Below are 17137 nucleotides of genomic sequence, written 5' to 3' on the forward strand. Positions count from 1 at the left end.
ATAGGTCTCATATATTGTTCTGTTCCAGTTACTCCTTCCAGTTACTCCGTTACTGAAGGTACAGCGGAGAGGACTGGAGCCCAGAAGAGTCAACATGCTTAAAGAAACACAATTAGAAAGTGCAGTCTAGGCAGGGTGTGCTGGCTCAGGCCTGTAATCCCAGCACTTTGGGAGGCCAAGGTGAGTGGATCACTTGAGCTCAGGAGTTCCAGACTAGCCTGACCAACATGGTAAAACCCTGTCTCTACTAAAAATACAAAAAGAATAGCTGGGCATGGTGGCACACGCCTGTGATCCCAGTTACTTAGGAGGCTGAGGTAGGAGAATTGCTTGACCCCAGGAGGCAAATGTTGCAGTGAGCCGAGATTGTCCATTGCACTCTAGCCTGGGCAACAAGAGCAAAACGATCTCAAAAAAAGAGAAAAAAAGATAGGAAGTGCAGTCTGGGTTCCAACTCAGAGGAAAATCCTGTATATGTTCCCTGCCCTCTCCTCCTCCTAGACTAGAAGAGGTGGCCCGCCAGCTGCCCACTCTCCTCAATATACCAGGTGCCAGAACGCAGCTGTCTCTTCGTTGTTCCCCCACCCAGGCAGGCTGTAATTGGTGGGGATGAGCTGGGCGGGGCTACTCCCATGTTGAATCCAGTGGGGCTATCTCTATTCCAGGCAAATCCAGCCAGAGACTGATTCTGAGCAGCAGTTCTGCCCGGTGAGAGCTGCCACGGATCGGTGGGGACAGGGGACTGGGAGGTCAGGGAGTGTCAGGTCAGGGCGGATTAGGAGCCCCCCACCTCAAAAAAAATTAGAATTGCCTGGTGAAGGCTGGGCGAGGTGGCTCAGGCCTGTAATCCCAGCACTTTGGGAGGCCGAGGTGGGTGGATTACCTGAGGTCAGGAGTTTGAGACCAGCCTTGCCAACATGGTGAAACCCCCGTCTCTCCTAAAGATACAAAAATTGGCCAGGCATGGTGGGGCGGGGTGTGTGCCTGCAGTCCCAGATACTGGGGAGGCCAAGGCAGGACAATCGCTTGAGCCTCGAAGGCAGAGGTTGCAGTGAGCTGAGACTGCATTATTGCTCACCAGCCTGGGTGACAGAGTGAGACTTGTCTCAGAAAAAAAAAAAAGAAAAGAATTGCCTGGAGAACTCCTGCTAGACTGAGGGAGAAGGGTTAGGGAATACCAGGGGGATGGAGGTTGTGCTGGAGGAGTGGGTGACTGGAGGAAGGGAGGGGCCTGGGAGCCGTAGGAATGCCTGGAAGCTGGGAATGGCAAGCCGTAGGTCTTGGTTCACTCTTGCCTTGGTTCACTCTCCTCGACTATGCTATGGTGAGAACCTTCCTGCCCCAGCTACTTTGCCAAGAGAAAGGGCTCCGTGAAAGCAAAACTGACCTCTGTATTAAGGTCAGGAGCACAAAGGTGTAAACTGAAGGGAGAGGGAACTCCTGCTCACCCCCTGTCCTTGCCAAGTGAGATGGAAGCAGGACACACAAGCCGAAAGCCTCCTGTGTTGTCTCCCCAGGCACTGACTCACTGACCCTGCCATGCCGGCACCGCTGCTCCCGCTGCTGCTGCGATTGCTGTTGTCCCGCCTGCTGCTGCCTGCTGCCCGCCTGGCCCGCCAGTACCTCCTGCCCCTGCTGCGCCGATTGGCCAGGCGCCTGGGCTCCCAGGACATGAGAGAGGCTTTGCTGGGCTGTCTGCTGTTTATTCTCAGCCAGCGACACTCGCCAGATGCTGCGGAGGCCTCAAGAGTGGACCGCCTGGAGAGGAGGGAGAGGTTAGGCCCCCAAAAGTGAGGCTACAAGTCCTGACAGCAGCTGTACCCCTCAGAATACTTTATTTTGGTGTAAAATAATCCTGGCACCAGGACTGACCAAAGGCTGCCCGGTGGAAAGAAGATATAGTAAGGGCTGTGCATGAGAGGGATCTGCCACAGACATGCCTCTCCACTCCCGACAGAAATGTCTTTCTGGAAGAATGCCTTGCATCTAGCAGAAAACTGACCACTGCCCCTCTCCTCCAGCTGTTCTTCCCAAAGACCACTCCTAATCACCTCTGCCCTCAAGTGGAAGGGGAAATAACACCCTACCCCTGCCCTCCCTGCAAATGAGAACATCAAGGTTCCCAGTGCTTAACTGAGAGACAAGTGACAATTTAGCGGAGAGGCAAGGTTTGAATCCAGACTGTCTTCCAGACTCAGGACCTACCTTAAAAGAATATCTGAGTTCCCTATGGAGGCAGATCTGCCTGCAAAGCCCAGCACTCAGCAAGTGCTCAATAAATATTTGATTTGAATTCTTTCTATGCCTTTGAAAGTCTAATCACCCAGACTGTGGCCCTGCAAAAGTTTAACCTGGCCTCGCACCTGGTGGGGGTGAGGGAGAGGAGAGACGGACAATCGTACAAGAGTGCTACCTATTCTACTGTGGTCTCAGTCCTCACAGCCTGGAAGTTGTTTCCCCTAAGTTTCGGTCAGTATGTCACACTGTGACCCAGAAATGGCTCTAGTGTATCTAGGAGGAAGTTTGGCTGGCTAGCTCACAGTAGGGAAGAAAATGCCCTCCAGGGAGTTTGAGGATTTCTCAGCTAGCGGTGGTGGGAACAGAGTGATCTGTTTGCTAAGAAACGGGGTGGGAGGCCACCCAGGGAGGCAGTGCAGAAGTGCATGCCCTTGAGAGTCACCCCACCCTAGAAGTGACTAGGGGTGTGTGAGTGATCTTACGAACTGGCTTCATTATGTCCTCCTCCCCAGTAGGAGGCCCTTCAGGGGTCAAATAGGAGTTAGATACATTTGCATCCCAGCCTCCGGATAATTTGTTTATTGTTCCCAGGCAATAATCCTTCCTCTCTGGGTGAATGTTGGGCTCTATCTAGGTCCCGAGGAGGACAGTGAGGAGCACAGGACCCAGTCAGGTCCTCGTCCTCTCCCCACACCCGTCAGAAGCCTGGGTTGGGGAAGAAGTGAGTCCCGAGCTGTGCACCCCACCCCCAGCCCTGCGGGGCTTCCTGCCAGCCGCACGCCGTCCCTCCCCACCCCTCCCCATCAGCTTCCTTCGGGAGCCCTCAAAGCCACACTTGCTCCCGGGTCTCAGGAAGGCGACCTAGAGGGAGGGGCAGGGAGAAGGGGGTCCGAGGCTCTCGGCCCCAACCCCCTCCCTTCCTGAAGCCTCGGGTGCCCAAAGGCGCCGGCCGCGCGTCCAAGCCCGACGGGCCTCTCCCACTGAGTCGGCTCCGGTCTCCCCGCCCCTGAGCCGCGCGGGCTGGAAGGAGCCGGCTGCTTTGCGCCGAGTGGGCCCTGGGGTCGCCTGTGGCAGCCTCTCTTCCGCCCGGCGGTACGCACCGGTCAGGTCCGGCGCGAGCTGCGCCCTTCAGTAGTGGGTATGGCCCCATCCCCGAGATGAGGAGGGAGAGAACCAGGGGCCCCCGGGCCTGGGAATTTCCGTCCCCCGCCAAGTCCGGATGCCCGCTCCAAAGACTCAGCAGGTGCGTGGGGCGGGGCGGCGGGGGGCCTGGCTGGGTGGGGTGAGGGCGAGGTCTGCGCTGTTCTCACGCTGCCCTGCGGGACCGGCGGCTGGTAGGGGAACCTGCTGGGCTATGGCGTCTCAGTGGAGTCGGAATCTTTGGTTTCTGGATGCGGGGCTACTTTTCTGGGACTTTGAAGGCCATATTAGATGACTGCCTCCCCAAACTCCCCCAACCCCTTACAGATGACCCGGGAACATAGGATAGGGAGAAGAGATCTGGGAAGTTAAGCTAGAAGACCAGCCTAGATCTAGCTGAACAAACAATTAAGTCTTTCTGAATCCTGATCCATTACCCACCCTGTGAACACACTGTCTTTACTTAGAATTTTAATGGTTTATTCATCATGGAGTCTTAAAAAAAAAAAAAAAAGAGTCTTGCTCTGTTGCTCAGGCTGGAGGGCAGTGGTGCGATCACAGCTCACTGCAGCCTCGACTTAATGGACCCAAGCCATCCTCCAGCGATCCTCTCACCTCGGCCTCCCAAAGTGCCGGGACCAAAGGTTTGCGTCAACAATATGGAAGAGACAGAGTCTCCCTATGTTGCCCAGGCGAGTCTTGAACTCCTAAGCTCAAGTGATTCTTCCACCTCAGCCTCCCAAAGTGCTGGGATGACAGATGTGAGCCTTGATTTGTAGACATTGCATTAAAACTTATCTTTGTCACAGTAATATTTATCTTTTTTTATGACAGGACAATTGACAGTAATACACACACACACACACACACACACACACACATTTTTTTTTTTTTTGAGACAGGGTTTCACTCTGTTGCCCATGCTGGGGTGCAATGGCAGGGTGATGGCTCACTGCAGCCTCAACCTCTTGGGCTCTGGTGATCCTCCCACCTCAGCCTCTGGAGTAGCTGGAACAACAGGCACGAACCACCATGTCTGGCTAATTTACTTTAATTTTTTTGTAGAGATGGGGTCTCACTATGTTGCCCAGGCTGGTCTTGAACTCCTGAACTCAAGCGATCCTCCCATCTCGACCTCCTAAAGTACTGAGATTTCAGGCATGAGCCACCACTCCTGACCTAAAATTTGTCTTGATTAATGAGTTTTTTGGCTCCCTATTACATTTTACATCTCTGGCAAGTGCCTCACTGGCCTCTACCCAGACCCAGCCCTGTCACAAGACCATGGAGATAAAGTCACAAAAACAACTGAGAACATAGTCATGAGCCATGTGCTGGTTACCAACCCCCAGGCCAAGCAAACACACCTCCAGCAAACACAGATGGCTTGTTGGTGACAGCTGAGAGGACACAGGTCTGGGTAGAGAGAGGGGACTGTGTGTGAGGTGGTGAGGCATGCTTGGGGCCTGCTAAGTGGGGGAGGGAGTCTGGAGCAAGCCACAGTACCATATAGGGTGGTGGATAAGGTGGAGAGTAGGGGTGCAGCAGGACTAACCCTTCCCACCCCACTCCTTCAACAGGGACCTGTGGGAGCTCAGGGAGGGAGAGAGGCCAGAAGACCAGGCAGAGGGTGAAGAGATCTGGCAAGGCCTGGCTAGAAAAACTCCAGGCAAGGCCCTTGTGAGTTAGGGCTCCCAGGGCTGTCCAGCAGGGGGCCCCGGCACCCAGCAACCTCCTCTGCTTGGGAGGTGGCTACAGAGGGGTGTGGGTGCTGGCTAGGAGCCCAGCAGGGCTCATGCCAGATGGACTTCTCTCCAACAATAACAGCCCTGGCTGTTGCCATCAGCTAAGCCAGCAGGGACCCAGTGTGGGTGGGGAGAGGAACAGCCTTCCCTAGTCTGGCCTGGGACCCTCACCACTTCCCTCCAGTTTTCTTCCACCCCCAACCCCCTTTGTACACAATTGCAGCCACTGGCCCCCAGCCTGGTCATGCCTAGCAGATCTTCTGACCACTAGGCCTACCACCCCCACAGACTCAGAAACCAGGAAAGGAAGGTGGGGAGGGAGGAACGGGTCAAAGCAGAGGGGAGAGGAGGGCTAGGAGAGGAAGAGAGAGAGACTGGACAAACATGAGGGTGGGAATTTGGGGGCCATGGACAGACATGAAGCCACTCTCAAGTCATGCGGCAGTGCCTAGAAAAATACCACTGAGACTCATCTTCCTGCCCTCTGGTTAGGGCTGGCGGGAATGGGAGGATGTAAGGGAGGGTTGGGAAGGAATATGTGTCATCTCTGTGGGGCATGGAAACAGAAGGCTGGGGACACCCATTCTGGAGTAGCTTGGGGAGAGCCACTGACCCTAAGTAGAAAAGCTACCTCTCTCCTTAGGGTCCTGTTTCTCTGGGGACAGCGTAGGACTACCTTATCCTTATGATGTGAGTACTGCTAGTTGTTAATCAGTGTCTGTGGCTTCTCTAGGAAACAAGCCCTTCCTGTCAGTGGGCTTGGGGTGGACAGCGTGGGTTGGATTTTCTCCTCAGGACCTTTCCAGCCTTTGGATCATCCTCCAGCACTGGGTGGTGCTGGAAGGGCAGGGAGTGCCCCCCACCCCATGCCATTTACTGCCCAACCAAGAAAAAGGGCCTCCTTCCCCCTCCCTTGGAGAAATGCACTGGACCACCTCTCAGCATACCCACCCCTTCCACATACTAGCGAAGCACGGACTCAGCAACGCTCCTGCCTCTCAGGAGTATCTCCGACTGGGACAATAGAATTCACTCAGGATGTAAGGCTGTTCCTGGCTTTCTCTCTTCCCATCTCCAGCTGTGCCTCGGTTTTCCAAAGTGCTGGATTAAGAAGGGGTGAATTATGAGGGGGCTGCAGGGCTGTGCCCCGCCCCCCTCCGCGCAAACACTAGCACGAGGCAGAGCCATACACCCCCTCCAAGTCAAAGTTGTGGGTGGTGTGGTGTTTGCACGTCTGTGGCTGGGACTGGATGTGTCAGGGATGGGAAAACCCATCATGCTGGTCACAGAACAGAGGAGGTGGGGACAGAAGCAGTTTTGAAGGAAAAGAAGAGGAGGGGGCCTGAAAGAAAGAAGGGGGAGTTAAAGGGAGCGCGCTGGGAGGAAAAAGGTGCAGTGTGGAGGAAGCGCGGCGTGGGCGGGGCTCGGGGAGGGATAGCGGAACATCTGAGGTGGAGTGGGCCAAGGGGGGCTTCGGAGCCGGTCTGAGCAGCGGGTGTGTAGATGGAACAGTCTTGAGATAGATTTTCATGGGAGTTTGTGCAGGTCCCCAATGTGGGGCTGTACCCTCCAGCCCCATGTACCCCATACGATGGACAGCCTTGGTATGGCAGGGCCCAGAGAGGTCCTATTTACTGAAATAACACGACCACGCGGCCCTGGGGGCGCAGGGGCTCGGGGTGGGGTCGCAGAGGGCGAGGAGGCGCCGCGGGGTGGCAGGGAAGGACAGGGGGCGGGGCCGCGGGCGCGCGGCTGTCGCGGAGGTGGCGGTAGGCGCGGGTTGGGGCGGGCCCAGGGGAGGGCGGGTTTGAATGTGCCCTGGCGGGCGCGGGAAGCTGCAGGGAGAGCGCAGATCTCAGCGCGGGAGCCGTGCTTCTCCGGCAGGTGCTGCCCGGGGCGGGGACTGGGGACGGCAGGGGCGTGATGCCGCTGCTTGCCTGCCACGAGGGCCGGGAGGCCAGGCGTTATGCGCGGCCCTTATGAGGGACGCCGGTGGGGCCCCAGGGTGGAGCGTGCGGAGCCGCGCAGCACGTGGCGCGCACGGGCTGGGGAGCCGGAGGACCCTGCGGGGACCGGGACCCAAGCGGGGCTGGGTGGCCTGTCACCTGGGCCTAAAACAGTCTGCCGTCATGGTGACCTCCGCACGGGGCAGGCGAGTGGACCGGTGAACCCGAGCGATCTGGTCGGTATCAGGGAGGGGCTGCCTGCTGACTGAGCTGGCGGAGGGGGATGGGGATGGGGTTGGAGGCTCGCGAGCTGAGATGCGGGGCTGTGTCTTTAACCCCGGGCTTTTACTGGCCAAACTCGTGTCCCTGGCGTCTCCTTCCTGGGCGCGGCCTCATTTACTGATTTACTGTGAGAGTAAATAAGAGGGCGAAGACACACACACCTCGGCTTTCCTTACAGGAGAGAGCACTCATAGGTCAAGGCTGGCTCCAACCCTGCCCTCACACCTCTAGAGATCTCTCTCCAGCCCAGTAGTCCCTTTGCCTGCTCCTCTTGGCAGCCTACTCCTCTCCAGACCCTCCAACTTTCCTTCTGCTTGTGTAAGCTCCCCATGCCAGAATGCATGTGATGGGATGAGGCTGAGGTGCCCACACTCAAGTCGGGCTGGGAATAAGCCTGATCTCCACCTCATTTTTCTCTTTAGTTGGATCAGAGTTCCCCCCACCTCCCAGTCTGCAGGCCTAGCTAAGAAGCAGCTGTTATACCTCTCTATCCATCCCCAAAAGAGCCTAGAGTAACTTGAACGTTGAATTTAGATCCTAGCTCCTCCACTCTTGAGCTCTGTGACCTCAGGCAAGTGACTCAACCTCTCTGAACCTCAGCTGGCCCCATCTGTTTAGTGCTACTACTGGCTCATGCTTGGTTGTGAGGGAAAGATGAGAGATCTGCAGGTAGTGGCTGGACCTGTATGAGATCCTGGGAATGGAGAACTGCAGGAGAGGTGTTGGGAGTCTGGGGCAGGGAGGTACTCAGTTTGGTGGCTGCTTTCACCTCAGCAGGCCAAAGCATGGCTGGAGGGACACCAGATGCTCTGAGCTGGTGTCAGATCCCTGGTTGCCGCTGACCAAAGGCAGACAAGCAAAACACGAGAGCTGGCCAGCTGAATGTTAGGATATGGGTAGGAGGAGAGGGCTCCCCGTGGAGTTGAATTGTGCCCAAGACTGGGATGAGGGCTCCTGAGAACAGAGAGAGCAGGGATGTTGCTGGGGAGAGGGCAGAAATACATACTTCTCTAAGAAAACTGGCCTGAGCCAGTTTTACCCAGGAGAAAGGGAGCTGATCCCCCACCCCAGTCCCCCATCTGGTTTGAAGCTGCACCCGGTCTTAACTGCCAGGAACCTTGCCTGTGGGGTGGGAGCGGAGTACAGGGCATGCGGGTATGAGGTAAGCACCTAGAGGAAGGGTCCCTCCTACCTAATAGAAAACCTGAGCCCTGAGCCTTTCCCCGCCCCCACCCAAGTAAAGACCTCTTGCCTCCATCCCTCTAGAAAATTTAAATGTGGTTATTCACCACTCTGGTGCCTAGGACAGTGCCTGGCTGGCATGCAGAGGTCCTCAGTAAATATTTTTGAAGTGGTGATTGGAGGAATCCTTCTGCCTCCATCTGGAGGTGTGTGGGCCAAGGGGCCAAGGAAGACCTCTGAGAACTTGGAGTTTCTCCAGGGAGGGTTGAGAGGAGCTATGGGGAGGTGGGAAAGCCCATGAGGGTTTCAGGGTGCCCAGCTGCCTGTTTGTCTGAGTGGAGCCTGGAGCATGGCTGCACCTACGAGAGCTCCCCTGCTGAGACTCCCTGTTCTCTTATCTCCTGAGCTACAGGGGTGGCTTTTTATCTCCTGGGTGTGCTTCTGCTTCTTTGCTTGCAAGGCTTCTCAGAATGGGGCCCCATGAAGCCTGAGGGATTCTCTCCTGATACGCCCTGTGCCACCTTTTTCATTCTGGATCTGCACCCAGGAGCCCGTGGACAAGGCCCACTGCCTGATCCTAAACTAGGAGCACCTTCTAGGGACTTCCCAGGCCCAATCTTCTCCAACCCTTCTGCTGGCCAGTCTGGGCACCTGGTGAGTTCCCAGAAAGGGAGGAAGGGGAAGCTGTCCTTACCCAAAACAGCAAGGCCTGGGCCAGCTGGGCCTGAGTGTGGGGGATGTGCCAGCACACATCTGCCTGGCTTCGCATGCCAGCCAATGGGAAAGCTGGTTAATCTGGTGCCAGGGGGTCTCCCCCTACACAAATGAGGAGCAGGAGAGGGAAACTGAGGGAGGATAGGAGATTTGGGATTTGCCCCTCTACTCTTATTTTCAAAGTCACTTTGAGCAAGGGTAAGAGGACAGGAGCCTGTGACCGAGAGGAACTAAGGGGGTACTAGGTGACCCTGGGGTCAGGACTTGGAGGATGGAGAGGGGCCTGGCTAGGCTGTGGGAAGGGCTGTTCCCCCACATCCATTATGAAATATTTTCCTGGAAAACCAGCCAGCAACTAGGAAGCCCCTGGGCAGTGGCTGGAAAGGAAGATTAAGGTGCCACCAGCAGAGAGGCTGGAATCTGGGGTGCCTCTAGGAGAGGACAGCCCCACTCTAACCATGAATCCAAGGCCTCCCAGGGAGGGTGGAGAGACCAGACTTGCGGAGAGGGATCTGGGGAGCCTCTGGCTTGGCCTCAGTCATCGTCACTGTTGTGGCTGCTGCAGCTCTGCCTGCTGTGTCCTTCCTCTTCCCCCAACCTCTTTGCTGTGTCTCCTCCATTCCTTTCCCTCCTTCCTTTGTCATCACTGTCCCTGACCCTTCTCGTCCTCTTGCCTGCCTTCTTTGACTGTCTTTCCCTCCCTCCCATCATCCTTCCTCCTCCTTCCCTCCTGCTCTCCACCCTCCTGTTTCCCAGCTTATAAACTGCTTCGCCTGCTGGATAAAAATAGCGGTGGCAGCGGCCAGGCTGGGAGCCAGGTAGAGCCTGAGCAGGCAGAGGGGCCGCGCAGGACTGGCCTGCTGGGCCAGGGGGCTGGGTGGGGGTCAAGTTGAGTGGTCCAGAGGGGTTCCTGGTGGACTCTGCGGCTGGCCTGTTCTGTCAGCCCTGCCCCCTCTCACCCTAAGAGCCTGAGGAGGCCTGTGGCAGGGCAAAGACAGGGCCTCACACTGTTCCTGCCCCCAGCAGGCCCCTGAGGGAGGAAGCTGTCAGCCAGACAAAACCGAGAACACCATCGCCATGACAACCAGTCACCAGCCTCAGGACAGGTAAGGGGTAGGGGGCTGGGCTGTGGATCCAGGGAATGGGTTTTCAGAGAGGTGGGTGCAGTGTTCTTTGAAATTGAGGGTTGCCACTGCTGGCTGCCCTTCCAGCCAGGTAGCTATGAGTCAGGTCTACATCAGGGGTGGGTACCCCATGTGCCTTGGCTGGGTCCTGGTGGGAGTGTCTTTGGGGAGGGCAGGGTGGGTGGGCAGCAGTCCCTCCCTGGCCTGTCAGTGTTTCCACTGTTGCTCTCCAGCCAGTCAGCGGCTTCCGGCTCCTCCCGCCACCACTGTGGGGAGATACTTGGCTGTACCCCTCCTTTCAGCTCACTTCTGGCAGAACCGCCCTGGGGCCTCTGCCTTAGATGACCTGGCCCTCCCTGGTTCTTGGTCTGATCTTCCTCTCAATTCCCCACCTCTGGAGCTTGTGAACTCCCAATCAAGTTAGACTTGCAGTTATGACTGTGAATATGTGTTTTGAAAGAAGAGGTTGTTGCTTAATTCAATTTCTCAAAGGGATCTGGGACCCAAGAAGGCTGAAGGAGGTGATGCCTGAGATCCCAAACTCCTTCCAAGTGTCAGGCTCTGTCTTTCCTTCCAGCTCAGGCCCCTGAAACCCATCACGTCTGCCCTACCCACCCCATCTCCCTCCCGTGCCAAAGGCTCTGAAACTAGGCCGCTTGTGCCTGTTGGGGCCTTGAGCATGTAGCTTCATCTCTCTGGGACCATTTTTCCACCTGTAAAATGGAGCTAAAAGTATCCACGTCTCAGGAAGTAGATCTAGAAGTGATGGAATTTAAGGAGGCACGGCAGTAAGTACAGGCCCCAGGGTGCTCTGTCCTCCATTCCCAGACTGCCTGCCCACTCTGTCCTCACCTCCGCTCTCCTGCCGGCTGTTCCCTGAAGCCCTCGCCGTCTCCATTTGCCTTGTTGCACAGCTCGCTCATTTCCCAGTGCCACCCCCACCCTGATCCTCTGTTCTGTATGACTTTGGGAGTTTTTCCTTCTGCTCTAGGGCTCTGAACCAAGCCTTTAGCTTCTCCAAGGGAAGCGTGTATGTGAGGGGGTTGGGGGGGCTGCAGTTGGCATTAACCCAGACTGTTCACGTGGGGGGCTCACCACACCATCCCTGTGTGAGGCCTGCCAGCGGTCCAGGCTCCTGCAGCCTGGCCAGGCTTGCCTTCTCACTGCCTTGGGCTTTATCCCTGCCATTGCTGAAGAGAGTTGGTGTTGGCTCTAGGGAGGGTGTGCAAACCCATCTGGAGATCTCCATGGGCCTGCTGGGGTTGCTCAGCTTTCAGGCAAAGCCTACCTGGGAAAAGCTGGCCTGATCTGGAAGGGCCTTGAGGTGTAGGGCTTGGGGCATTGCCCTGGCCAAAGGTGGGCAGCCCTTATTTACACCCTGAGGCCCAGATGACCTCCAGTGGCCCCATACCTCCTGGCCTGGCCTGGGTGATATGAACTACTAAGTTCTGTTTGGCCAGGGAGAGAGCGGCTCTAATGCCCATGCTTCACAGCTGCCCTGAGGAACCCCGCCCGCCTGCCCCTCTAGGTCCAGAATAGTATGGGAGTTTCTCGACCTCAGAATCCTCTTTAGGGAGTCACACAGTCCCTGACCAGACAGCATAATTATTTCCAGCCTGCCTCGTGGGGGCGGAGGACGCTTGCTATTTGCTTTCTCACTCATCCCTTCAGCAGGAGTTCCAAAACCATCTCCGGATGTGTGGGTCACCCTGGTTCCCACCCTGCAGGGTTCCCTGAGCCTTCCAGGGATGAGAGCCATGGTCCTGTCAGCCATTCCATTCAGTCCTGTGACCCTGGCCCCCCCCCACCCCGAATTCCAGTGGACCACGTGCCCTTTTCTCTCCACCAGACCCACACCCATAAGAGGACACATGCACATGGACGTAAACACAGGTGCCCTGTGCCCCAGGACCTAGAGAGACTGACAACAGACGGGGTTCCCTGGGGCTCATCGAGGAGGGGGGCAGGGTAGTGCGTCACTTGGCCCCTCTCCTCCTCCATTGCAGATACAAAGCTGTCTGGCTTATCTTCTTCATGCTTGGTCTGGGAACACTGCTCCCGTGGAATTTTTTCATGACGGCCACTCAGGTGAGGCTGGAGGGAATGGGCTCCAGGGGGCATGTCCACTGTGCCTGCAGGACCTGACTCTGTGCCCATAGGCACAAGCAGAGAGATTTCAACATGCCTCTCTACAACCCCTGCAGTATTTCACAAGCCGCCTGGACATGCCCCAGAATGTGTCCTTGGTCTCTGCTGAACTGAGCAAGGACGCCCAGGCATTAGCTGCCCCTGCAGCACCCTTGCCTGAGAGGAACTCTCTCAGTGCCATCTTCAACAATGTCATGACCCTGTGTGCCATGCTGCCTCTGCTTCTCTTCACCTGCCTCAACTCCTTCCTCCACCAGAGGTGAGCGCCCACCCCCTCCCCAGCCCCCAGCCTGACCCTCACTGCGTCCTGCAGCCTCTTGGCTGACCCCCAGCCTTGCCCACTTGTCTCTGCCACCCTTGGCCTCTCCTGGCAGGATCCCCCAGTCCGTACGGATCCTTGGCAGCCTGGTGGCCATCCTGCTGGTGTTCCTGATCACTGCCATCCTGGTGAAAGTGCAGCTGGATCCTCTGCCCTTCTTTGTCATCACCATGATCAAGATCATGCTCATTAACTGTAAGCTGGGCTTCGAGGGGGCCTATGGGAGGAGGCCTACCCACCTACCCCCACTCTTCTTTCAGACCACTGTCAGCGAGAGAGGAGCCCACCCCTCTACCTGGAGGGAGTGGATGCTGTGAGCAGTTGGGATTCAGATGCCTGAGTGGGCCTGGATTGGGTCTGGGAGGGAGCAGAGAGAAGGGCAGCTTAGCCCCAAGACTCACTGAGAGTAAAGTAGGAATGACAAGGACCTGTCTTCCTGGGCACCCCTAACTGCCAGCCCTAGCTCCCCTGCTCATGCCCACCCTGTTTCCCCAGCATTTGGTGCCATCCTGCAGGGCAGCCTGTTTGGTCTGGCTGGCCTCCTGCCTGCCAGCTACACAGCCCCCATCATGAGTGGCCAGGGCCTAGCAGGCTTCTTCGCCTCCGTGGCCATGATCTGCGCTATTGCCAGTAAGTCCTGCTGTCCACCTGCCCAGTGCCCTGGTGTGGTGGGGAGAGGGGATGGGGCCTGTCTCTGATCACTGATACCATCCCAGGTGGCTCGGAGTTATCAGAAAGTGCCTTCGGTTACTTTATCACAGCCTGCGCGGTCATCATTTTGAACATCATCTGTTACCTGGGCCTGCCCCGCCTGGTGAGCAAATGGAGGGAGCTGGGGTTTGGGGTATAGGGGTCTGGGATTCCAGACCAAGGGTGTTCTGAGGCCAAAACCTGGGGGAGGCTAGGATTCTGGAGATTCTGCCTCTGAATCCACCTCCCTCGTCTTCCTTACTTGATAGGAATTCTACCGCTACTACCAGCAGCTCAAGCTCGAAGGGCCCGGGGAGCAGGAGACCAAGTTGGACCTCATTAGTAAAGGTCCGAAGAGCCTGAGGAAGCTGGGGTGGAGGATGGTATACCGAGGGGGTGCAGCATGAGCAAAGAGGACAAGGATGAGTGCACTGTGTTAGTTGGCAGCCCTGAGCCAGAGGGACTGGGGTGGGGAGAGGGGGACAGTAGGAAATAAGGGCCAGCAAAGATAAAATGGGGACAGATGCTGGATACCTTGAATGCCCGAGGTGTTTGGACTAAAGGCAGTGGGAAGCGATTTCAGATTCTTCAGCAAGGAATAACATGACCTCAGGCTCCTGGGAGAGGCCAGGCCCCTGGGGCTTGAGCTGTAGGAATTTGGAGGCGAGGTCTGGGTTAGGGTTAGGGTATGGCTGGGACTGGTTAAGGAGGCGTCTACCTCCAAGTAATCCCTGTCCCTTTGGGGAATGTTTGTGTTGTCTCCTGTTGCTCTGTCCTCTGAAGAGTCTTCCACAACCTGTCACCCTGCAGGAGAGGAGCCAAGAGCAGGCAAAGAGGAGTCTGGAGTTTCAGTATCCCACTCTCAGGCCACCAACGAAAGCCACTCTATAAAAGCCATCCTAAAAAATGTACGTGGGGCAGGTTCTCCTACTCTCTACCCCTGTCCTGTGTCTCCTTTTGCTCCCTCCGCCTGCCACCCATCTCCTCCCTTTCTGAACGGAGAGTGGTCACTCCTGGATTCTTCTGTGTGCGTGTGTGCCTATACACAAGTGCCAGCGGTGGGGATTCCTAGTTCTTTAAAGCACAGCCACCATGAAGACACAGGGGCCTGGGTGACTCTACCCCTTCTATCTAGATCTCAGTCCTGGCTTTCTCTGTCTGCTTCATCTTCACTATCACCATTGGGATGTTTCCAGCCGTGGCTGTTGAGGTCAAGTCCAGCATTGCAGGCACCAGCGCCTGGGGTGAGGATGCCACAGGTTCCCAGAATGGGAACAGACAGGATTTTGAGCTGGGCTAGAAGTGGGGAAGAGAGGGAGCCTGGGTCACCTCCCCATTTCCTGAGTTCATTTGCCCTTCCCTGGGCTGGAAGCATCTTCTCCATTTTATGGAGAAGCTGAGGCCCAGTGAAGGTTAGGCTTCTTATACCTGCCTCTTTGAGCCTGATAACCACCCATTCATCTTCTCTTCCAGAACATTACTTCATTCCTGTGTCCTGTTTCTTGACTTTCAATATGTTTGACTGGTTGGGCCGGAGCCTCACGGCTGTATTCATGTGGGTAAGTGGAGGAAGAGGGCCACAGGCCCCTGGGGGAAGTCAGAGTCCAGCCTGAGACCCAGAGAGGAAACCCAAGAAAGTCTAGTGGTAAGGGGACCATTTATTTTAATCGAGGCATAATGTATGTAGAGTTAAGTACAAGTCTTAAGTGTACAACTTAATGAATATATATATGCATACCTGCCCAGATCGAGATGTAGCATATTTCTAGCACTCTAGAAGCCTCCACTGTGCCCCTTTCAAGCAGTAACCCCCTAAGAAGAACCAGGCTCTAATGTTTTAGTTCAGGTCCAGAGGGGCCCCAGATGGCTCCCTGGGGGGCTGGCTGTGCCCTGGGTTGGCGGCCTGGGCTGAGGCCCTGCCTGGTGCCCACAGCCTGGGAAGGACAGCCGCTGGCTGCCAAGCCTGGTGCTGGCCCGGCTGGTGTTTGTGCCGCTGCTGCTGCTGTGCAACATCAAGCACCGCCGCTACCTGACTGTGGTCTTCGAGCACGATGCCTGGTTCATCTTCTTCATGGCTGCCTTCGCCTTCTCCAACGGCTACCTCGCCAGCCTCTGCATGTGCTTTGGGCCCAAGTGAGTGGGGCTGCGCAGGGAACTTGGTGGCATCAGGAGCTAGAGTTCCAGTGGAGGACACTCAGTAGAGGGAGGGCAAAAGGAGAGTCCTTACTCCCAGAGCTGAGAGGAGGGATGGCTCAGGAGGGGCTCCTAGGCTGAAGAGATAGTGACTGTAGTGGAGGGGGGTACCCAGTCTTACTTGGGTGGAGGTGGAGGAGAGGGGCTTGCAGAAGACAACCCCACCATACATATTCCCTCAAGGAGGAAAAGCCAGATTGGGGCTAGGCAGCTAGGAGGGGCTGATCAGCTGAATGAGGTCCCACAGTCAAGTCGCCCCACCCCACCCCTCCTTCCGCCCAGAGGCCCTGGGCTTGGGTACAGCCATTCTGAGGTAGCCTTTCCCTTCCTTCCTCCCTCAGGAAAGTAAAGCCAGCTGAGGCGGAGACTGCAGGAGCCATCATGGCCTTCTTCCTGTGTCTGGGCCTGGCCCTGGGGGCTGTCTTCTCCTTCCTGTTCCGGGCAATTGTGTGACCAAGGATGGACAGAAGGACTGCTTGCTTCCCTGCCTCCTGCCCCTTCCTTCTGCCAGGGTTGGGCCCGAATGATCTGGAGGTTTTTTTCTTCTAGCTGACTTCTGCTTCCCACGGCTTGTGCTGGGCCCAGATGTCCAGGCCCTGGGGACAGTGGGATGGACAGTGGGGACATTGTGGGCTTGGGGCTCAGAGTCAAGGGATGGGGTGCAGCCTCGGCATCTGCTTGAGTTTCTCCATACTTGGCTCTGACTGATCCCTGTGCAGGTCAGTGGAGGCTCTTGGGCTCGGAGAACACGTGTTTGTGTGTGTGTGTCTGTGTCTGTCAGACTGTCTGTCTGTCCCAGGGGTGGCTAGAAGCTGGGTCTGGCCGTTGTATAGTCCGATCTGAGATGCCCCCTCCCTCCTTTCTGCCCCATGTTCTCTCCATGTCCCCCTCCCAGCTCCCCATGCCCAGTTCCTACCCATCATGCACCGTGTACAGTTGCCATGTTACTGCCTTTTAAAAATATTTGACAGATACCAGGTGCCTTCAGAGGCTCTCTGATTAAGTAAACCTTTTTTGTTTTTTTCTCCATGGCTCCCTGTGTCCTCCATCCGTGGCTTCATGCCCTGGGAGGGTAGAGGGCTGTCAGCCTGAATCTGGGAGATGAGCATGACCCAGCTGGGCCCTGGCCAGGACTGGGCCTGGGTCCAAGGGGAAGGTAGGGGTAGTCCTCCTGGCCTCAGAGGGGCTGCAATGCCCCCTACTGGGTCACAGGGGAGGGACAGGCCTGGAACCAGGATACCAAGACTGTTAGCCAACACTGAGAAAGAACAGGTTTTTCTTTGCTGTTTCATTCATTCTTTCAGAGGACGGAGGATGGAGATAGCACTCCATCTTTCCTTTGTCTTCATTGCCACCCCCTCCACTCTGTCCCCAGCCCCAGCTATGAACTCTACAAAACTGGCCAGCTACTGGCTG

General features: G+C 56.5%; 2 protein-coding genes across 34 annotated transcripts; both read left to right on the top strand.

Annotated features, from left to right (window-relative positions):
- The first annotated feature begins 663 nt into the window (after nt 1–663).
- On the top strand, nt 664–2298 carry MYMX (myomixer, myoblast fusion factor). Its single transcript, XM_017971126.4, has 2 exons — nt 664–708; nt 1518–2298. The coding sequence occupies exon 2, from the start codon at nt 1540–1542 to the stop codon at nt 1792–1794; it is 255 nt and encodes an 84-aa protein (XP_017826615.1). The 5' UTR covers nt 664–708; nt 1518–1539; the 3' UTR covers nt 1795–2298.
- Nucleotides 2299–3069: 771 nt separating this feature from the next.
- SLC29A1 (solute carrier family 29 member 1 (Augustine blood group)) lies at nt 3070–16746 on the top strand. 33 transcript variants are annotated; one of them, XM_078369294.1, is made up of 14 exons: nt 3070–3481; nt 9081–9187; nt 10271–10353; nt 12378–12459; nt 12576–12778; nt 12894–13033; nt 13334–13468; nt 13555–13652; nt 13798–13876; nt 14312–14436; nt 14664–14772; nt 15002–15087; nt 15462–15661; nt 16063–16746. In XM_078369294.1, the coding sequence occupies exons 3-14, from the start codon at nt 10325–10327 to the stop codon at nt 16172–16174; spliced, it is 1398 nt and encodes a 465-aa protein (XP_078225420.1). In that variant the 5' UTR covers nt 3070–3481; nt 9081–9187; nt 10271–10324; the 3' UTR covers nt 16175–16746. The 33 variants fall into 33 exon arrangements, with proteins under 33 accessions (XP_078225420.1, XP_078225429.1, XP_078225418.1 ...); XM_078369303.1 differs by having other exon boundaries at nt 14339–14436; XM_078369292.1 differs by having other exon boundaries at nt 10274–10353.
- The last annotated feature ends 391 nt before the right edge of the window (nt 16747–17137 follow it).

Source organism: Callithrix jacchus, chromosome 4 (assembly GCF_049354715.1).
Source record: "Callithrix jacchus isolate 240 chromosome 4, calJac240_pri, whole genome shotgun sequence".
NCBI lineage: Eukaryota > Metazoa > Chordata > Mammalia > Primates > Cebidae > Callithrix > Callithrix jacchus.